The sequence below is a fragment of the Hemitrygon akajei genome, chromosome 16 (assembly GCF_048418815.1).
Source record: "Hemitrygon akajei chromosome 16, sHemAka1.3, whole genome shotgun sequence".
Lineage (NCBI taxonomy): Eukaryota > Metazoa > Chordata > Chondrichthyes > Myliobatiformes > Dasyatidae > Hemitrygon > Hemitrygon akajei.
Genome location: NC_133139.1, coordinates 47,707,361 through 47,724,633, shown reverse-complemented (window position 1 = coordinate 47,724,633; position 17,273 = coordinate 47,707,361). Strand labels below are relative to the sequence as shown.

Sequence of the window (17,273 nt, the reverse complement as noted above, 5' to 3'; positions counted from 1 at the left end):
ATGGTGCACCTCAGGGGTGTGTGCTTAGCCCAATGCTCTACTCTCTGTCTACACTTGACTGTGTGGCTAGGCGTAGCTCAAATACCAACTACAAATTTGCTGACAATACAACCATTGTTGGTAGAATCTCAGGTGGTGACAAGAGGGTGTACAGGAGTAAGATATGCCAACTAATGGAGTGATGCCACAGCAACAACATGGCACTCAACATCAGTAAGATGAAAGAGCTGATTGTGGACTTCAAGAAGGGTAAGACGAAAGAGCACATACCAATCCTCATAGAGGGATCAGAAGTGGAGAGAGTGAGCAGCTTGAAGTTCCTGGGTGTCAAGATCTCTGAGGATCTAACCTGGTCCCAACATATTGATGTAGTCATAAAGAAGGTAAGACAGTGGCTATATTTTATTAGGAGCTTGAAGAGGTTTAGCATGTCAACAAATACACTCAAAAACTTCTATAGTTGTACCATGGAGAGCATTCTGACAGGCTGCATCACTGTCTGGTATGGAGGGGCTACTGCACAGGACCGAAAGAAGCTGCAGGAAGTTGTAAATCTAGTCAGTTCTATCTTGGGCACGAACCTACAAAGTACCCAGGACATCTTTAGGGAGCGGTGTCTCAGAAAGGCAGCATCCATTATTAAGGACCTCCAGCACCCAGGGCATTTTCTCAGATAGGAGGTACAGAAGCCTGAAGGCACACACTCAGCAATTCAGGAACAGCTTCTTCCCCTCTGCCAGCTGATTCCTGAATGGACATTGAAGTTTTGGACTGTACCTCAGTTTTTAAAAATACATTTTTAAAAATCTATTCAATATAGGTAATTTATTTACTTGTTTATTATTATTAAGTTTTATTTTATTTATTTTTTTTCTCTCTCTCTCTCTGCTAGATTATGTATTGCATTAAACTGCTGTAAATTTCAAATTTCACGTCACATGCCAGTGATAATAAACCTGATTCCGACTCTGAATGGGGGTGTGGGAGGGGGAAGGGGAGGAATAAATCCTGCTGGAGCAGGTTTGATGTTATCTATGGAAAGTTTTACTTACAGTATTGTTTTCCCTTCCAGTCTTCATTACTACAGTCCTAACTGATAATCTGGCTAGCGAGACCAATCTGCACAGACTGTGGTCTTCCGATTAGGAAGTCAAGGATCCAATTGCAGAGGGAGGTACAGAGGCCCAGGTTCTGCAACTTCTTAATCAGGATTGTGGGAATGATGGTATTAAATGCTGAGCTAGTCGATGAACAGCATCCTGACATAGGTGTTTGTGTTGTCTAGAATGAATGAATCAGACTAGTACATGAGTCCAGCACAGGAGGTGGGGGGGGAGGGGGGGTTGAGATATATTGAAACAATAAACACAGGTTTAGATCTAAAAAGGAATGTAAAAGTTCCTATTCACTTGAGGCAGATAATACATCCCAAATGCATTGTTGTTTTCAGAGTTGGAAAGACTCAAACTCCAAGGAGAATTTTGCTTTAGTTATACTTTACTTTTGATATTTTTGCTTCTAACAATGTTATTCAGTGCTGCATTACTTACCATTTGCTTTTTAGTAGACAAAGTCTCATTTGCTACCAAGATTATTTCAATTAGCTGGGACACTCCAAAATTCAATGACTCAGAATATTAGATTAAGAAGCTCTGTGAGCCATGATGATTCTAATTTAAATATAACCCAATGTCCCATACTTCTTGGTCATAGGTGAAATAATACACTGGAACTCTTAATCCTTGCCTCTGGCAAAATTACTTTTTCCATACATTTAAACATTCATTCTGACTTTATTACAGACAAAATGAACATAAATACACAGAAAGGCAAAGAATCACTTGCTGAAATGATTAATGACACTCTAATAAAACTGTAAGGTTCCAGCCCTGATATTAAAGGTACACTAATAGAGGAAACCCTTGATATAGATCCCTCTACACTTGGAAAAAAGTAGAGATTGTTATGCCATTGAATGATCCTATTTATGGGAACATGACATTGAAACCGTTAGACTAGAACATTGTGAAAAACACCATTTTTCTAATGGAGTCTCTTCTCCGTTAGACAGATATCTCATTGCACTTTCCATTTATAGCCAATAAGTACATATATGAATATACTACAAAGATTTTAGACATTTCCATTTCCCCAACTATGGCATATTTCCACTCCTTTGTTCAATGTTAAGGTAACATAACTATTTTCTGCATTACTAATTTATATTTGAAATGGTTCAGTGAAGCCCTTGATCAGGGTTTTTGCATGGGAAAATGAGATGGAAAGATGCATTGAAACAGAAGGTAAGATAAATGAAAATGTTTTCATCCATGGTGAACTGAAATTGATAAGCCCAATAAGCCTTTTAGAGATTTTAGTCCCATAGACTCTGAAGGACCCCCTATCAACCAGCGCATGCCCTCTTCTCATTGCTAACATCAACGAGGAGGCACAGGAGCCTGAAGGCACACACTGAAAGTTTTAGGATAGATTCTTCCCCACCGCCATCTGATTTCTCAGTGGACAGTGAACCCATGTATACTATCTCACTACTTTATTTCTTTTTTGCAACACTTTTCATTTATATTATTTCTTATTGGAATTCATAGTGCTTTATTACATATTCCAATGTACTGCTACCACAGAACAACATATTTCACAGCATATGCCAGTGATATTACAACTGATTCTGATTGTATCTACCAATGTTTATTTGCCCTTAATCAAACAGTCATGAATAGTCTGTGCTGTAGTGCAAATAATACCTTACAACAAAAATCACTTCAGAACTATTGGTGTCCTTACAAATCCAATTACATTTCTGGCAAAGTTCGACTATAAGTTGAAAAATGGGGAAGCAAGCCAATTACAGATTTTATTGTTGGATACCAATTGATAATGCTAAATTTTAGGGATACACTAATATATCTACTCGCCAAATAGACAAGCTTACATACACAGACAAGCCTTCGATTATTGCTCTGCATTCAGTCTGATGGTGTTATCATCAAAAGGAAAAAAAAGCAAAAGTAAGGTTATTTAAATAATTTTATAAAGAATTAGTGTATAATTGCCCATACACCCATGCCTTGACAGTACTCAATCTCATAATAGCATGGTTCACTCAGAAGGTAGAATTTTCTGACGACAAAAGTTGTTCAGATTAGATGCAACAGAGAGTATTCTAAAAGGACTTGATATTCTTCAATGACAGCTAGGAGAAACTCAATTGAATTAACAGAATACTACCCAAATGCTAAAAGAGTAACTAAACAGACACAATTAGACAAGCGAGGCACTGAAATCACAAGTATCCTTTGCAGAGCCATACTAAGCCTCTGGCTGGCTTAACCCTCCAGCTGAAACAATAGCTAAGACCTTCCCAGCTGTTGGAAATTTAACTTCTGCAGCAGTGAATACAGTTTCTGAGTGGATTGGCGCAACTATAAATTGGGTTAAAGATTTTTTTTGCAGTTTTCCAGTGAATGATTCCTCTAGCCATTAGAATTATTATTTTTGTAGTACTCTTTCTGTTAAGATTTTGAGGCCTGTAAGGACTGAAGGTTGGTAACTTCTGTATTTTTGTATAGCGACTCCACTCCTGATGTGCACTGCTATGGCTTATTTCTCATATGTCTGCTTTCATTCTCAAATGGAAACTGGACCACACTAGAGCATATTCAGTAATTCACAGGCAGAAAGGTGACTCCTAACTCCACATAAACATGAACTCCCACTTGTATACAAGAACAATATAAAGTGAGGATGTGGAAATAAGAATCAGAGAATTAGGCTCCAATTAAAACTTGTAGTTTCAGGAAAAATCCTTGGCTAGACACAGCAAATGTGAACTGAATAACCTTACCAGCTTATTAAGACGTGAGGCGTCCCTCTTCTTAATGCTTCCTCCCCAACACGCCACCACAAAGAAGAGGGCGCTCTCCACAACTGACCTGTAGAACATCTTCAGCATCTCACTACAGACATTGAATGACACCAACCTTCTAAGGAAGTACAGTCGACTCTGTGCCTTCCTGCACAAGGCATCTGTGTTGGCAGGCCAGTCTAGCTTCTCGTCTAACTGTACTCCCAGATACTTGTAGGTCTTAACCTGTTCCACACATTCTCCATTAATGATCACTGGCTCCATATGAGGCCTAGATCTCCTAAAGTCCACCACCATCTGCTTGGTCTTGGTGATATTGAGACGCAGGTAGTTTGAGTTGGAGAGCGCCCTCTTCTTTGTGGTGGCGTGTTGGGGAGGAAGCATTAAGAAGAGGGACGCCTCACGTCTTAATAAGCTGGTAAGGAAGGCAGGCTCTGTCGTGGGCAAAGTACTGGAGAGTTTAACATCGGTAGCTGAGCGAAGGGCGCTGAGTAGGCTACGGTCAATTATGGATAACTCTGAACATCCTCTACATAGCACCATCCAGAGACAGAGAAGCAGTTTCAGCGACAGGTTACTATCGATGCAATGCTCCTCAGACAGGATGAAGAGGTCAATACTCCCCAATGCCATTAGGCTTTACAACTCAACCGCCAGGACTTAAGAGCTTTTTAAAAGCTATTATTAATGCTTTTTGAGATAGTGATTTAGATGCATATCATATTTTTTACTGAGTTAAGTATTGTATGTAATTAGTTTTGCTACAACAAGTGTATGGGACATTGGAAAAAAGTTGAATTTCCCCATGGGGATGAATAAAGTATCTATCTATCTATCTATCTAAAGTGGTCTGGACTGATTGATAACAATGGCCTGAGTACCTCAGCAGTTTTGATGAAAGATTATTAACTCCTCATATATACCTGTATATGCTCATGTTCATGTATATATGTGCATAAACAGTACTGTGCAAAAGTATTAGGCACACATATTTAGCTACAGTGCCTCTGACTTTTGCATTTTATGTAGTAATTTTATGTATTGCACTGAATTGCTGCTGCAAAAGAAAAACAACTTCATGACATATGTGAGTAACGATAAACCTAATTCTGATATGGGTCTCAATTATGGACTGTTACGAATGTGCCACAACTCTGAGGGGCCGAAGGGTACAAAGTAGCCCCCTCCTTTTTGAGAATCGCAAGATCGCTATTAATTCGGGTCTGGGACCCAGGAAATGAGAGAGAGACGTCCAGAATACACAGGGTTTGGAATGTGTCCTGGCCTCAGCAAGACGGAACCATTGATAACGGCTATTGTCTCTTGGAGGCAGAATTGTGTATTGAGTACTGTACTATTCATTGAAGCCCTCAGGGGATGACCAGACTGGACTGGTTGAGGGATTGCATCATCCCAACCTGACTGACATCTGAGACCCCATGAGTAAAGATAAAAGAGGGTCTGGGGAACAACCCCTTCAGGACGCACCAGGAGAAACGCTAGAAATCCCGTGACAGTGTTTAATAGCGACAGCCGGTGGGCGTCCTTTTCCCTTGCCTGGGAATTGGCAGCCTCACCACGGAAAAGCAGCTTTAGCTAAAGGAGAGGCCACAAGTGAACGGCCACCCCAACGGGACTCCCGAAGGATCAAAATCATAAAAAGGAAAGCCGGCAAGTTTCTAAAAATCTCTCTCTCTCCAACAAAAGGCTGAAGCCTGAATGAACTGAGTGACTTTTATATTTCCATCGGACAATACATTATCCCCTAGACAACGATAGAGCTATTTCTTATTGATTATTATTATACCCGCACTTTTAGATTTAGTATTGACGACGTATATTATCTGTATGTTTGCATTGATATTATTTTTGTGTATTTTTACTAATAAATACTGTCAAAAATAGTACCATCAGACTTCAACAGACCTCTCTATCTTTGCTGGTAAGTGACCCAGTTACGGGGTTCATAACAGGACTGAGAATGAGAAGGGGTCAGGGACAAGAATCATGGTTGGGAAAACCGGAAGGGAGACAGGGAGGACCAGAAAGCACCAGAGAGAAATTCTGTAATGATCAATAAACCAATTGTTTGGAATCAAATGACTTTGCCTAGCTATATACATTGCCTGATACTTTTACACAGTACTGTATTTGTACCCGCATTTCTGTTTTTAATCCAGATTTCCAACATTTGCAGTATTATTTATACTGGTGAAGGGTCTTGGCCCAAAATGTCAACTTTACTATCTTCCATAGATGCAGCCTGGCCTGCTGAGTTCCTCCAGCATTTTGTGTGTATTATTTTTACTTTCTCATTTGTAAGTAAGGAATTCTCTGCAATCTCCCTGGTTTAACCCCATGGTTCTCACTTATTTAGTGTTATTTTAAAGAAGTTGTATAATTGGCTTTGGGAGTAGGGTTGCAGTGGCTGGAAAAATGGGGGTGGAAGAAATATGTACACAAATTGTCAATGCAGATAGAGCTTTTTGAAATAAAGATTAGTCTGTAGAAGGGCAATACATATCTTCTATTATACATTGAACAGTAAACCAGCTTTGGTCTCCCTCCACAGTCCAAAGATGTACTGGTTAGTAGTTTAATTGGTCATTGTAAATTGCGCTGTGATTAGGTTTGGGTTAATTTGGGGTCGCTGGGCTTAAAGGACCTATTCCATGCTATAATTCAATCAATCAATCAATCAATCAAATAAATAAATGAACTTAGTTTTTCACTTGCTCTTTTTTAAAATCAGGTTTCCTGATGCCTTCCAATAGAGGGCGTTATTTCTTTACAGCAGACCAGAAGTAGCTACCGTAGATTCCGGATTTTAAGCCGCTACTTTTTTCCCACATTTTGAACAGCTTTGAACTTTGCGGCCTATAATCCGGAGCAGCTAATGCATGATTTTTTTTCATGCCGCCTCGTAAACATTTTGCCTCATAACAGTAGACCAATAAAATTGATGAGTAGTTCACAGAGGTCCAATGAAATTGTACGATAAATCAAGCGCACTTTCACAATTAAATTATTGTAAATCAGTCATTTGTACTCACCCTCATCAACATGGAAAACACTCGAAGCATTGTGCTGCCTTATGGCATACTTAGTTTATAATATTTTCGCTTAGTAATTCATTTTCTAGTTAAAGTTAGAAGAGTTTTAACTACCGGTATATTTGTTTTCTGTACTACATCGCGGGATGCTATGACGTCACACCCGGTTTCGCGGTGTCTTGTGGGAAAATGCCGGTTTGTGATAAACGGAAAGGAGGGGGGGGGGAGCGCATTACGCGAGCGGCTTTGGATCTGAGCGAACGCTGCTTTTAAATGCCGTTTGCGATAAACGGAAAGGAGGGGGGGAGCGCATTACGCGAGCGGCTTTGGATCTGAGCGAACGCTGCTTTTAAGTTAAAGGTGATCAATAACTTTTCCTGGTAGGCTGTAGTATATATATTTTTTACCAGTCATTAGGAGATATTGGAATGTTGTTCAGTAAAGAAGTATACGCAACGTATTTAAAAGTAGCCGCGTTACGGGCACGGTTCGAAAAAAAGCATTTGCGATATGTATTTGTTTTTGTTACCATATGGATTTAATTAAAAGTTAAAAAATCCTCACGTGTAATATCTTTCTGTGTAAATATCTCATATTACAACGTGGGACACCTGCGGCCGAAAATCCGGTGCGGCCTAAAATCCGTTGCGGCCTTTACAATTAAAAAATTGATTTTATTTCTAAAATTAGAGCCAGCGGCTTTTAATCAGGTGCGCTCTGTAGTCCGGAATCTACGGTAGATTAATGTGAGCTGTAAACAGACCATCTCATCTAATGTAAGAGACAAAAAGAATTACCTCCCGTTGACATTTGTCTACCAACTGCTCCAGGTTGCTAATCGTTTGTAACAGGTGCTGTCGCTCTTGTTGAAGTAGGAATACCTCCTCACTTAACCTCTGGTCATTCTGTAAAATCAACAGAACTGGTTAAAGAAGGGAGATGTGCAATGGTTTCTCTCGATCTGCAATTGTTTCTCCTGATTGCATTACAAGTTCAAGCTTCAAAATAATTTTATTATCAAAGTACATTTATGTCACCATATACAACCCTGAGACTCATTTTATTGTGGGCATGCTCAATAAATCCATAATAGAATAATGACCATAATAGAATCAATGAAGACCGCACCAACTTGGGCTTTCACCCAGAGTGCAAAAGACAGCAAGTGTGCAAATGTAAAAAGAAGGAAATAATAATAAAAAATAAATAAATAAGCAATAAATATTGAGAACATGAGATGAAGAGTCCTTGAAAGTGAGTCCATAGAGCGTTGGAACGTTTGAATGAAGGGCAAGTGAAGTTGAGTGAAATTATTCCCGTTGGTCCAAGAGCCTGATGGTTGAGGCTATTCCTGAACCTGGCAAAGTGAGTCTGTCATGACTTGATGAATAACTAGCTTGCTAAGTTGTACTGCAGGCGTGAGCCGAAATAGTGTGGATGTACAGTTATTCCCAAGAGCTCTCATCACTAAATGGTATAATAGTGACACATTCCAGAAGTCAGTCAGCAGCACTAGCAAAGAGAAAAGTTCTAAACCTATTTTAAGTAAATAAATTAAAATTGTGAACACTTCTTATCCAATCTGTTTACTCTTTTGAAATTTGTCTACTTTTTAACAATTTTTCATTGAATCATTTGAATTAATTTTGTTTAGATAGCACCAAAAATTGCATTTATTTAGGATCTCTAGACTTCCCCAAAGAACTTTACTTCCAACTATGTAATTTCTGTTAACCATTGCAATGTGGCAAAGCTAGAAAGCCAGTTTGCATGCAGGAATTCCTCATAAACAACAATAGAAATAACACACACAAAATGCTGGAGGAACTCAGCAGGCCAGGCAGCATCTATGGAAAAGAGTTAACAGTCGATGTTTCAGTCTGAGACCCTTCATTGGGACTGGAGAAAAAAGCTGAGATATCAGAGTAGGAAGGTGGGGGGAAGGGGAGGAAGAAATACAAGCTGGTAGATAAAACTGGGAGGAGGGCTGGGCTGAAGTAAGGAGCTGAGAAGTCAATTGATGAAAAAGATAAAGGGCTGGAGAACAGGGAATCTGATAGGAGAGGACAGAAGGCCTTGGAAGAAAGGGAATGGGGAGGAGCACTAGAGGGAGATTATGGGCAGGTGAGAAGATAAGGAGAGAGAGGGAAATGGGATTGGGGAATGGTGAAGGAGGTGGAGGACCATTACTGGAAGTTCAAAAAATCGATGTTCTTGCTATCAGGAGGGAGGCTACGCAGACGATATATAAGGTGTTGCTCAACCAGCCTGTGTGGGGCCTCATTGCAGCAGTAAAGGAGGCCATGGACTGAAACGTCGGAATGGGAATGGGAAGTGGGATTAAAATGGGTGGCCACTGGGAGATCCCACTTTTTCTGCCAGATGGAATATAGATGCTCGGCGAAGCAGTCTCCCAATCTATGTCAGGTCTCACTGAAATACAGGAGGCCCCACTGGGAACACCAGATACAGTAGATGATCCCAACAGACTCACAAGTGAAGTGTCGTCTCATCTGGTAGGAGTGTTTTGGGCCCTGAATGGTAGTGAGGGAGAAGGTGTCAGGGCAGGTTCCACTTGCAAGGATAAGTGCCAGGAGGAAGATCCGTAGGAAGGAACGAATATTCAAGGGAGTCGCATAGGGAGTGATGCCTCCAGAAAGCAGTAAGTGGGGAGGGAGGGAAAGATGTGCTTATGGTGGGATGCTGTTGGAGACGGCAGAAGTTACAGAGAAAATTATAGGATGACATGAGTCTGGTAGGATTGGTTAAAAGATAAATATTGGGCTGTGTACTTCCCCTGCCTTACTTCATCTTCGTCAGCATTTTGGACAATCTTGGTTCATATTTCATCTGAATGACAACATTTTCAGTCACAATACTCCCTCATCCCTGCACTGAGTAAATTTACATTAGATACCCAATCCTTGAAGGAAGGGCTCTACCTGAATGATCTAATATGAAACTGATTAATTAATACTACTGAATCATTATGTGAAAATCTGCCTGAGTGGTGCCACAACAACAACCTCTCACTCAATGTCAGCAAGAGCAAGGAGGAGACTGGAGGTCCATGAGCCAGTCCTTATCAGGGCATAAGAGGTGGAGAAGGTCAGCAACTTTAAATCCTCAGTGTTATCATTTCAGAAGATGTGTACTGGGCCCAGCATGAGATACCATTATGAAGAAAGCATGGCAGCATTTCTACTTCCTCAGAGGTTTGCGAAGACTCAGCATGAAATCTAAAACTTTGACAAACGTCTATAAATGTGTGGTGGAAAGTATATTGACTGGTTGCATTATACCCTGGTATGGAAATACCAATATCCTAGAGCAGAAAATCCTCCGAAAGGCAATGTAAATGACCCAGTCCATCACAGATGAAGCCTTCCTCACACAGAGCACATCTACACGAGTGCTGTCGCAAGAAAGCAGCATCCATCAACAAGGACCCCCACCACCCAGGCCACGCGCTCTGCTCACTGCTGTCATGGTACAGGAGCCTCAGGACCCACACCACCATGTTGAGGAATAGTTATTACCCCTCAAACATCAGGCTCTTGAACCAGAGATGATAACTTCTCTCACACCATCACTGAACTGTTCCCACAACATATGGACTCACTTTCAAGGACTCTTCATCTCAGGTACTCGATATTTATTGCTTATTTATTTATTACTATTATAAAAATTTCAGAACATTTTTTCTCAGCTCAAGCTGGTAAGATCTGAGGTGCGGGCATAGCCAAGCACACTCATTTCCCAATTGCTAGGAACTTTCAGACAATTCTAGTGGTGTTTAATATTGTGGCTTTACAAAGATGATAGAGTTACATAGATATTGCTGTGTAGCCCTAATTGTTTAATGCCATTGTGTAGTGCTTTTGGGATGATACTAGCTGTAGATATTACTATTAGAACAATGTATAATACCTAAAGACCATAAGACATCAGAGCAGAATTAGGCCATTTGGCCCATTGAGTCTGGTCCACCATTCAATCATGGCAGATCCTTTCTTCCTCTCCTCAGCCCGACTCCCCAGCCTTTTCCTTGTAAACTTTGATGCATGTCCAATCAAGAACCTATCAAGTTCTGCCTTAAATAGTCCCAACAACTGGCCTCCACAGCCGCCTGCGGCAACAAATTCCACAAGTTCACCACCTTGTTCGTGTTCCAAAGACTTTCAGTTTCCTCTTTTAATTCAGCATATTTCTGATGTTTTTCACATTGATTTCTGTATACTTTGTGTGTTTAGAATGACTATATCTAATAAGTAAGCTGTTCTTGCTTGTTTATCCTGTATTATTGTATCTGGATGGTTATGATGGATAGTCCTATTTGTAATAACAGATCAGTCATAATATAAGTTGTGGTATTCTGAATCTAAAACTGGATCAGGTTTGTATTTATAGTAAGGTATGATGTCTTTTATGAGTTTATATTTTAAAACAAGATTTTGGTGAATGATATTTGTCACTTGATTGTGCCTGTATAAGTAATCAGATTGAGTTAAACTGCTGCAGGATCCTGTAATGTGTTGGACTTTTATTATGTATTTTTATCATTTTTGTGTTAGCCACCTTGGCCTGTATTACCACAAAGAATTCTTCTATTTCTGGGAAGAGGTCTCTGACTCTGAGCCAGGTGTTCGACACTTCCTTGTTGACATCTAGTCTGCTCAGATCATGGGAATGTCATGTTCTTCCATTGGTTAACTTTTTCTTGAATATTGATCATGTCTTCACTTCTCTGGGTTGTGCTCTCACTTACGTTTAGCAGCGTATACTTCTTATCAGAATTGCGTATGCCTGCGTGGAGTGCTGATTCCTGCTTTTGTTGATGAAAATACATCCTTAAAAGCTTGATCTGACTGTTGTGTAGATTTTTAATTATTATTATAATAATTATTAGTCTGTATTTACAAAGTTTGTTGCATTTTGCACGTTGGTTGTTTGTTGATCCTGTTGGGTGAGGTCTTTCATTGATTCTATTGTGTTTCTTGGATTTACTGTGTATGTCTGCAAGACAATGAATCTCAGGGTTGTATATGGTGACATATATGTACTTTGATAATAAACTTACTTTGAACTTTGAATCTGATCTTGTTGGACAAATTACTCCAATTGTTCTATATGTTCTAATATAAATGTGATGAGCTTACCTTCGGTGTGAGCGTTTCTGTTGATGAATAGGATGGGCTTGTCGATTCACCAGTGGAGAGAAACTCACACGATTCTGTTGGGCTCTGTAACCAGCAGAATAAGAAATGTTTCAGTTTGAAAATTAAAGTAGTCAATCCTCAAAGCTCTGCAGGAAAATAATATGAATGATGTTGCTGGATGGTTCCCCAATCAGTTATTTCATAGAATGCTTCAGCGCCAGAATTTTCAAAGAAGCACCAAGACCTCTGCTTGGCTGGTGGTAAGAAATGCACTCCCTGTCAGACCTTTCGTGCACAGTTCATGCACTACATACTGCCCCTGAGGGCATCTATTTCCAGGGGTGCAGTGCTAGCTGGAGCACACCCGGCACATCTTTAAGAAAAAAGCCGAACTAAAGCTAATTAATTAGGTGCCGCCCAGGGTGATTTGAGTATCTCAGAAACTGCTGATCTCCTGGGATTTTTATGCACAACAGACTCTGGAGTTTACAAAGAATGGTGCCAAAAACAAAAAACATCCAGCGAGTGGCTGTTCTGTGAGCGAAAACACCTTGTTAAATCCATCTGCTGGATGTTTTCTTTTGTTTTTGGCACCATTCTTTGTAAACTCCAGAGTCTGTTGTCCGTAAAAATCCCAGGAGATCAGCAGTTTCTGAGATACTCAAATCACCCTGGGCGGCACCTAATTAATTAGCTTGTTTAGTTCGGCTTTTTTCTTAAAGATGTGCCGGGTGCGCTCCGGCTGGCACTGCACCCCTGTCTATTTCCTCCTAGACAGTGCACTTGCCTCATAGGTCTGGAAAGAAGTAAAATTGCCTTTGTTTAAATTCACCCAGCACAGAACAGACTGTTCCAATGTATGATTCTGATTATTGACAAATATGATGATCCCTTGCACTCCCACTTTGTTCAATAAGATTCACTAACACTGCAGAATGACCATTTCCCTGGCCTTTTATATTAATATCATGCAGCAAGAAGTACAGGTGGACTCTTCACCCCCCACCATGGGTAGAATCACAATGCACAATGAAACCCAGCATCACTTCCACTTAATCTAGTTCATACATACACACTAAATAGAATTCATAAGCAGTTTTTCAGAACTAGGCTAGATAAATTAAGTTCACTCAGTGTTAGGATAAGTTATATCAACACTACTGAATAATACCTTGGTCCATTCCTCCACCAGCCATCCAGGGATTGTCCGAGAACCAGGATGTTTTCCTCTATTTCACGGAATCACTCTGAAGTAGCCTTGATCCAATATCCAAGACTTAATGAGATTTAATTTTATCCAACAATTTAATGAGATTCATTCTCGGGAATCTTTAAGCACACCTCTCCAGATTTTCCATGAGAGATTTTAGTGGGAGATTAGCAAAATGCTCCTGGATGAACAATATAGCTACCATTGCTACTCTAAAGGACTGATCCATTAAATTGTAAAATTCATTAGCTAAGATTCAGTGCCAGAGAGAATTTCCTGTAATTTTACTCTTTCCATACATACTAATTTATAATGTATTTCAGATGTAGGGTCCAAAATCTGACCTTTTCATTACATTTAGATAGATGAATCCATAAGATGCCATAATTACCATAAGTACCTGTGCTCTAACAACAGACTAAATAGAACTGCTTTGCTACAGTTGATTGGGCTTACCAGAGTTGCTTCCAGTTACCTGAGTAGAAGGGGTGCTTGGTGGCAACGGAGCTTGCCTCTTTCGAGGACTTGTAGTTTTCTCTTTTGCTAAACTCTGTAGAAATTAAAAATAAATCAGATAAAATAAACCATCAAATGAAAAGAAATCTCTTATTAGGGCCTAAAGAAGGTAATGATGGGCAAAGACTGAAGATAAAGGAAGTTTGTGTGCAGACAGATTGGAATGGTGAAAACTCAAAAGGATTGGCGGGTAGAGACGAATAAAAGGAATCTTTACAGACTTGAAGGGGTAAGAAAACTACAAGATACACACTACCAGGTTTGGAAAGAGGAGAGGAAGGATTATCCTCCAGCCCATTCTTAGCAGAGCTTGATGTCACTTCAACACCTTCCACAACCCTCAACCCCAGCAAAGAAAGCACTGCTTGAGAGTTCTCATTGTGCCTGGAATAATGTTAAAGGCCCCTTTATCTCTAAAATAAAGGCAAAGAGATATATGTTCAGTGTTTATATAAGAGTACAGTAGGAGAAGAGGTCAGAAAACAGGAAAAGAAGAGAATATTCCTATAAAAGAGAGAGGATTTGTGGTACATATGAATCTCAATTTAATTCAAATATTCCAGAAAGTTGAGGAGAGTAAGGGTAAAGAAGGAAACAGTAACACAAGAGTAACAAGAAACAGTAACAAGAAAGTTCAGAGCAACACACACAAAGTGCTGGAGGAACTCAGCAGGTCAGGCAACATCAATGGAGAGGAATAAACAATCGACATTTCGAGCTGTCACCCTTCATCAAGACTAGAAAGGAAGAGGGAAGAAGCCAGAATAATGAAGAGGGGAAGGGGAAGGAGTATACGTTGACAGGTGATAGGTGAAACCAGGTCAGGGGGAAGGTGGGTGGGGGGGGAGGGGGAGGAAGTAAGCAGCTAGGAGGTGATAGGTAGAAGAAGTAAAGGGCTGAAAGAGAAGGAATATGATAGGAAAGAGAGTTGACCATGGGAGAAAGGGAAGAAGGAGGGTGCCAGAGGGAGGTGATAGACATGTGGGAAGAAGAAAAAGGAAAAGAGGGAAGCAGAATAGAAATTAGAAAAAGAGAGATGGGGGGAGGGGAAGAGAAATTACCAGAAGTTAGAGAAATCGATGTTCATGTCATCAGGTTGAAGGCTACCCAGATGGAATATGAGGCGTTACTCCTTCGACCTGTGAGAGGCTCATCGTCACAGTAGACGAGGCCATGGATCAACATGTTGGAATAGGAATGGGAAGTAGAATTAAAATGGGTGACCGCTTGAAAAACATGTCTTTTGTGGTGGATGGAGTGAAGGTGCACAATGAATCACACGGTGGAGGAGGTCACACCAAGAGCACTGAATACAGTAGATGACCCCGACAGACTTACAAGTAAAGCATCACCTCACCTGGAATGACTGTTTGGGGCCCTGAATGGTGGTTAGGGAAAAGAAGGAAAGAGACAGCTTCATGGATAGAGTATTGGTGAAAGGGACACAGCATACACACACACACAAAAAGTGGGACAATAAGCTGAAGATAATTTGTGTCCCTTGGCAGGATGATGTGCAAAAGCTGTCTGACGCAATCTTCAAGTTGGTGTGTAAGCAAAATCTACCTGTTTGCAATGGGATGCACCTGGGTTTGACAATTGAAATCCTATGCAAATTGCAGATCTGCATTTTTAATTTCTGGTTCCAATGGGAGAATAGTCCCTCATGAACACTCACTTGATTGAAGAGATGGAAAAGACCCAAGAGTTTATTTTGATGAATGCCCATGCTTTAAGGAGAAAAACTACTAACAAAATATTATCCACCCGAATTTTTAAAAATTCAGTTAACTACTTTGAACAATAAATTCTAACCCCACATTTTTAATTTAGTTCTAGCAATCGTCCAGTAACACATTTTATTTTTTAGATTGTAGCTGTTTACCCCACTACAGGAAGCTGTACAACCTTGTTTTTAGTTTGGGTAGACGTGGACAATATACAGAGAGCACATCCAGTACGGTCATGATCATGTTGTGGGATTCATGAAAATCAGAAGTTCGGTTCCTTTACCTGATGTTGCCTCCTCCTCAATTCTGGTTCTGCCAAGAAATAAGTTAAAAACAGAAATAAGATGAATGTGGAGTATTTTATGTCACACAAAAACAGTATGGTGCAACGTTCATTATGTTCCTGGTGCCATCGATGAAAGGAATCCAGTTATGTCTCACTTTTATTTGCATATCCAATTTTAGCTGTGTTATTATTGTGAGGTAACATATGGATCCATGTTCTTTCTGAGAAAATAGCAATATTGAAAACTGAGATGTTTCAATGTTTTCATGGTACAGTTTATAATGCAGGAATGACTGACCCCTTGACTATCTCTGGCCAGATCCAGACATGGATTAACTAATGTTCTCTTCCCTTCTCCATTTAGGAATCTTGATCCTTAAGGAACTTCAGTCCCACAATCCACTGTTCATCCCGGCATAGATTTTGCCTTTGTTTAAGGGACAGAGAAGAATTATTCTCATTTCTATCATAATGAGGCCTTCATATTTATCATTTTTCTCAATGTAATTTATATCTTTGAATATGATAAGCAATGATGCCTTTGCCAAAAGCATTTCAACTTTGAATTTAGCCTTAGTACCATTCAGATGCATGATGGAAAATTTGGAAAGACTTCCTCTCACTTTGGAAGGACAAACTTAATCTTAATTATTTAAGCAGCTGTGAAGAAGCTGGGCTTTGTTGCCACTTTTGTGTTTGTTTGAAGAAGGTGTCAAGAATAAACTAGTCCCCATGGAACTGCATCCAAGCAAGGAGTCAATACTGAAAAGGAGATGAAAATTGATGGGATTGGAGTGCGGTGGGTAGAATTGGTTTGTGAAAAAGCTTAGAAGAAACATATAGTAAACAAAAACTTTAACGATGAAAAGAAATCAATGTTTTAGCAATGGACTGGGGGCATAATTTAGTGAATTCAGTCTGTATGGAATTGTATATACAACACAACAAAACACTGGCTGCAGAAGTGCTTACAATATCTTTTCAAATTAACTGTAAATGGGGAAAGGCCCAGTCCATTTCCATAGAGAATGGTTTCATTCTCAAATTTCAGATCAACTCCATCAAATATTAAATATATCTCCTTGTAATGGGAAATGAACACAAAAGAAATTTATACTGTGGCAGAAGGTAGAGAAACTGACTGGGATCTTTGGGTACTAGGCCTCAGAGAACATGACCTACCATTACTCCAGTAGTTTTTGTGAAGAGCTGCATGAAGTAGCTGCAGTATTTCTGGATTTCCAGTCACCATGCTGTAGTGTATGGCATCATGACCCAAAGCATCTACAAGGCTGATGTTAGCTCCACTCCTGACAAGAACATCGGCTGTCTCCACACTGTTGTTTTCACAAGCCAGCATCAAAGCAGTTCTGTGTTTAGAAAAGATGACACAGAATGAGTCTGCTGGATAGCAGTAAGATTATCTGAAACTA

The 17,273-nt window shown here is 40.0% G+C and overlaps 1 protein-coding gene across 4 annotated transcripts in view; it reads right to left on the bottom strand.

The window, feature by feature from the left end:
* ankrd24 (ankyrin repeat domain 24) overlaps nt 1-17,273 on the bottom strand; it is a 139,458-nt gene that overhangs the window by 75,540 nt on the left and 46,645 nt on the right. For all 4 annotated transcript variants that reach the window (XM_073068819.1, XM_073068820.1, XM_073068822.1 and 1 more), the window contains exons 8-12: nt 17,023-17,210; nt 15,838-15,866; nt 13,784-13,858; nt 12,099-12,182; nt 7,737-7,844 (exon numbers count right to left, since the gene is read on the bottom strand). In XM_073068819.1, the coding sequence (XP_072924920.1) occupies nt 7,737-7,844; nt 12,099-12,182; nt 13,784-13,858; nt 15,838-15,866; nt 17,023-17,210 (484 nt within the window). The remainder of the gene's footprint in view (nt 1-7,736; nt 7,845-12,098; nt 12,183-13,783; nt 13,859-15,837; nt 15,867-17,022; nt 17,211-17,273) is intronic.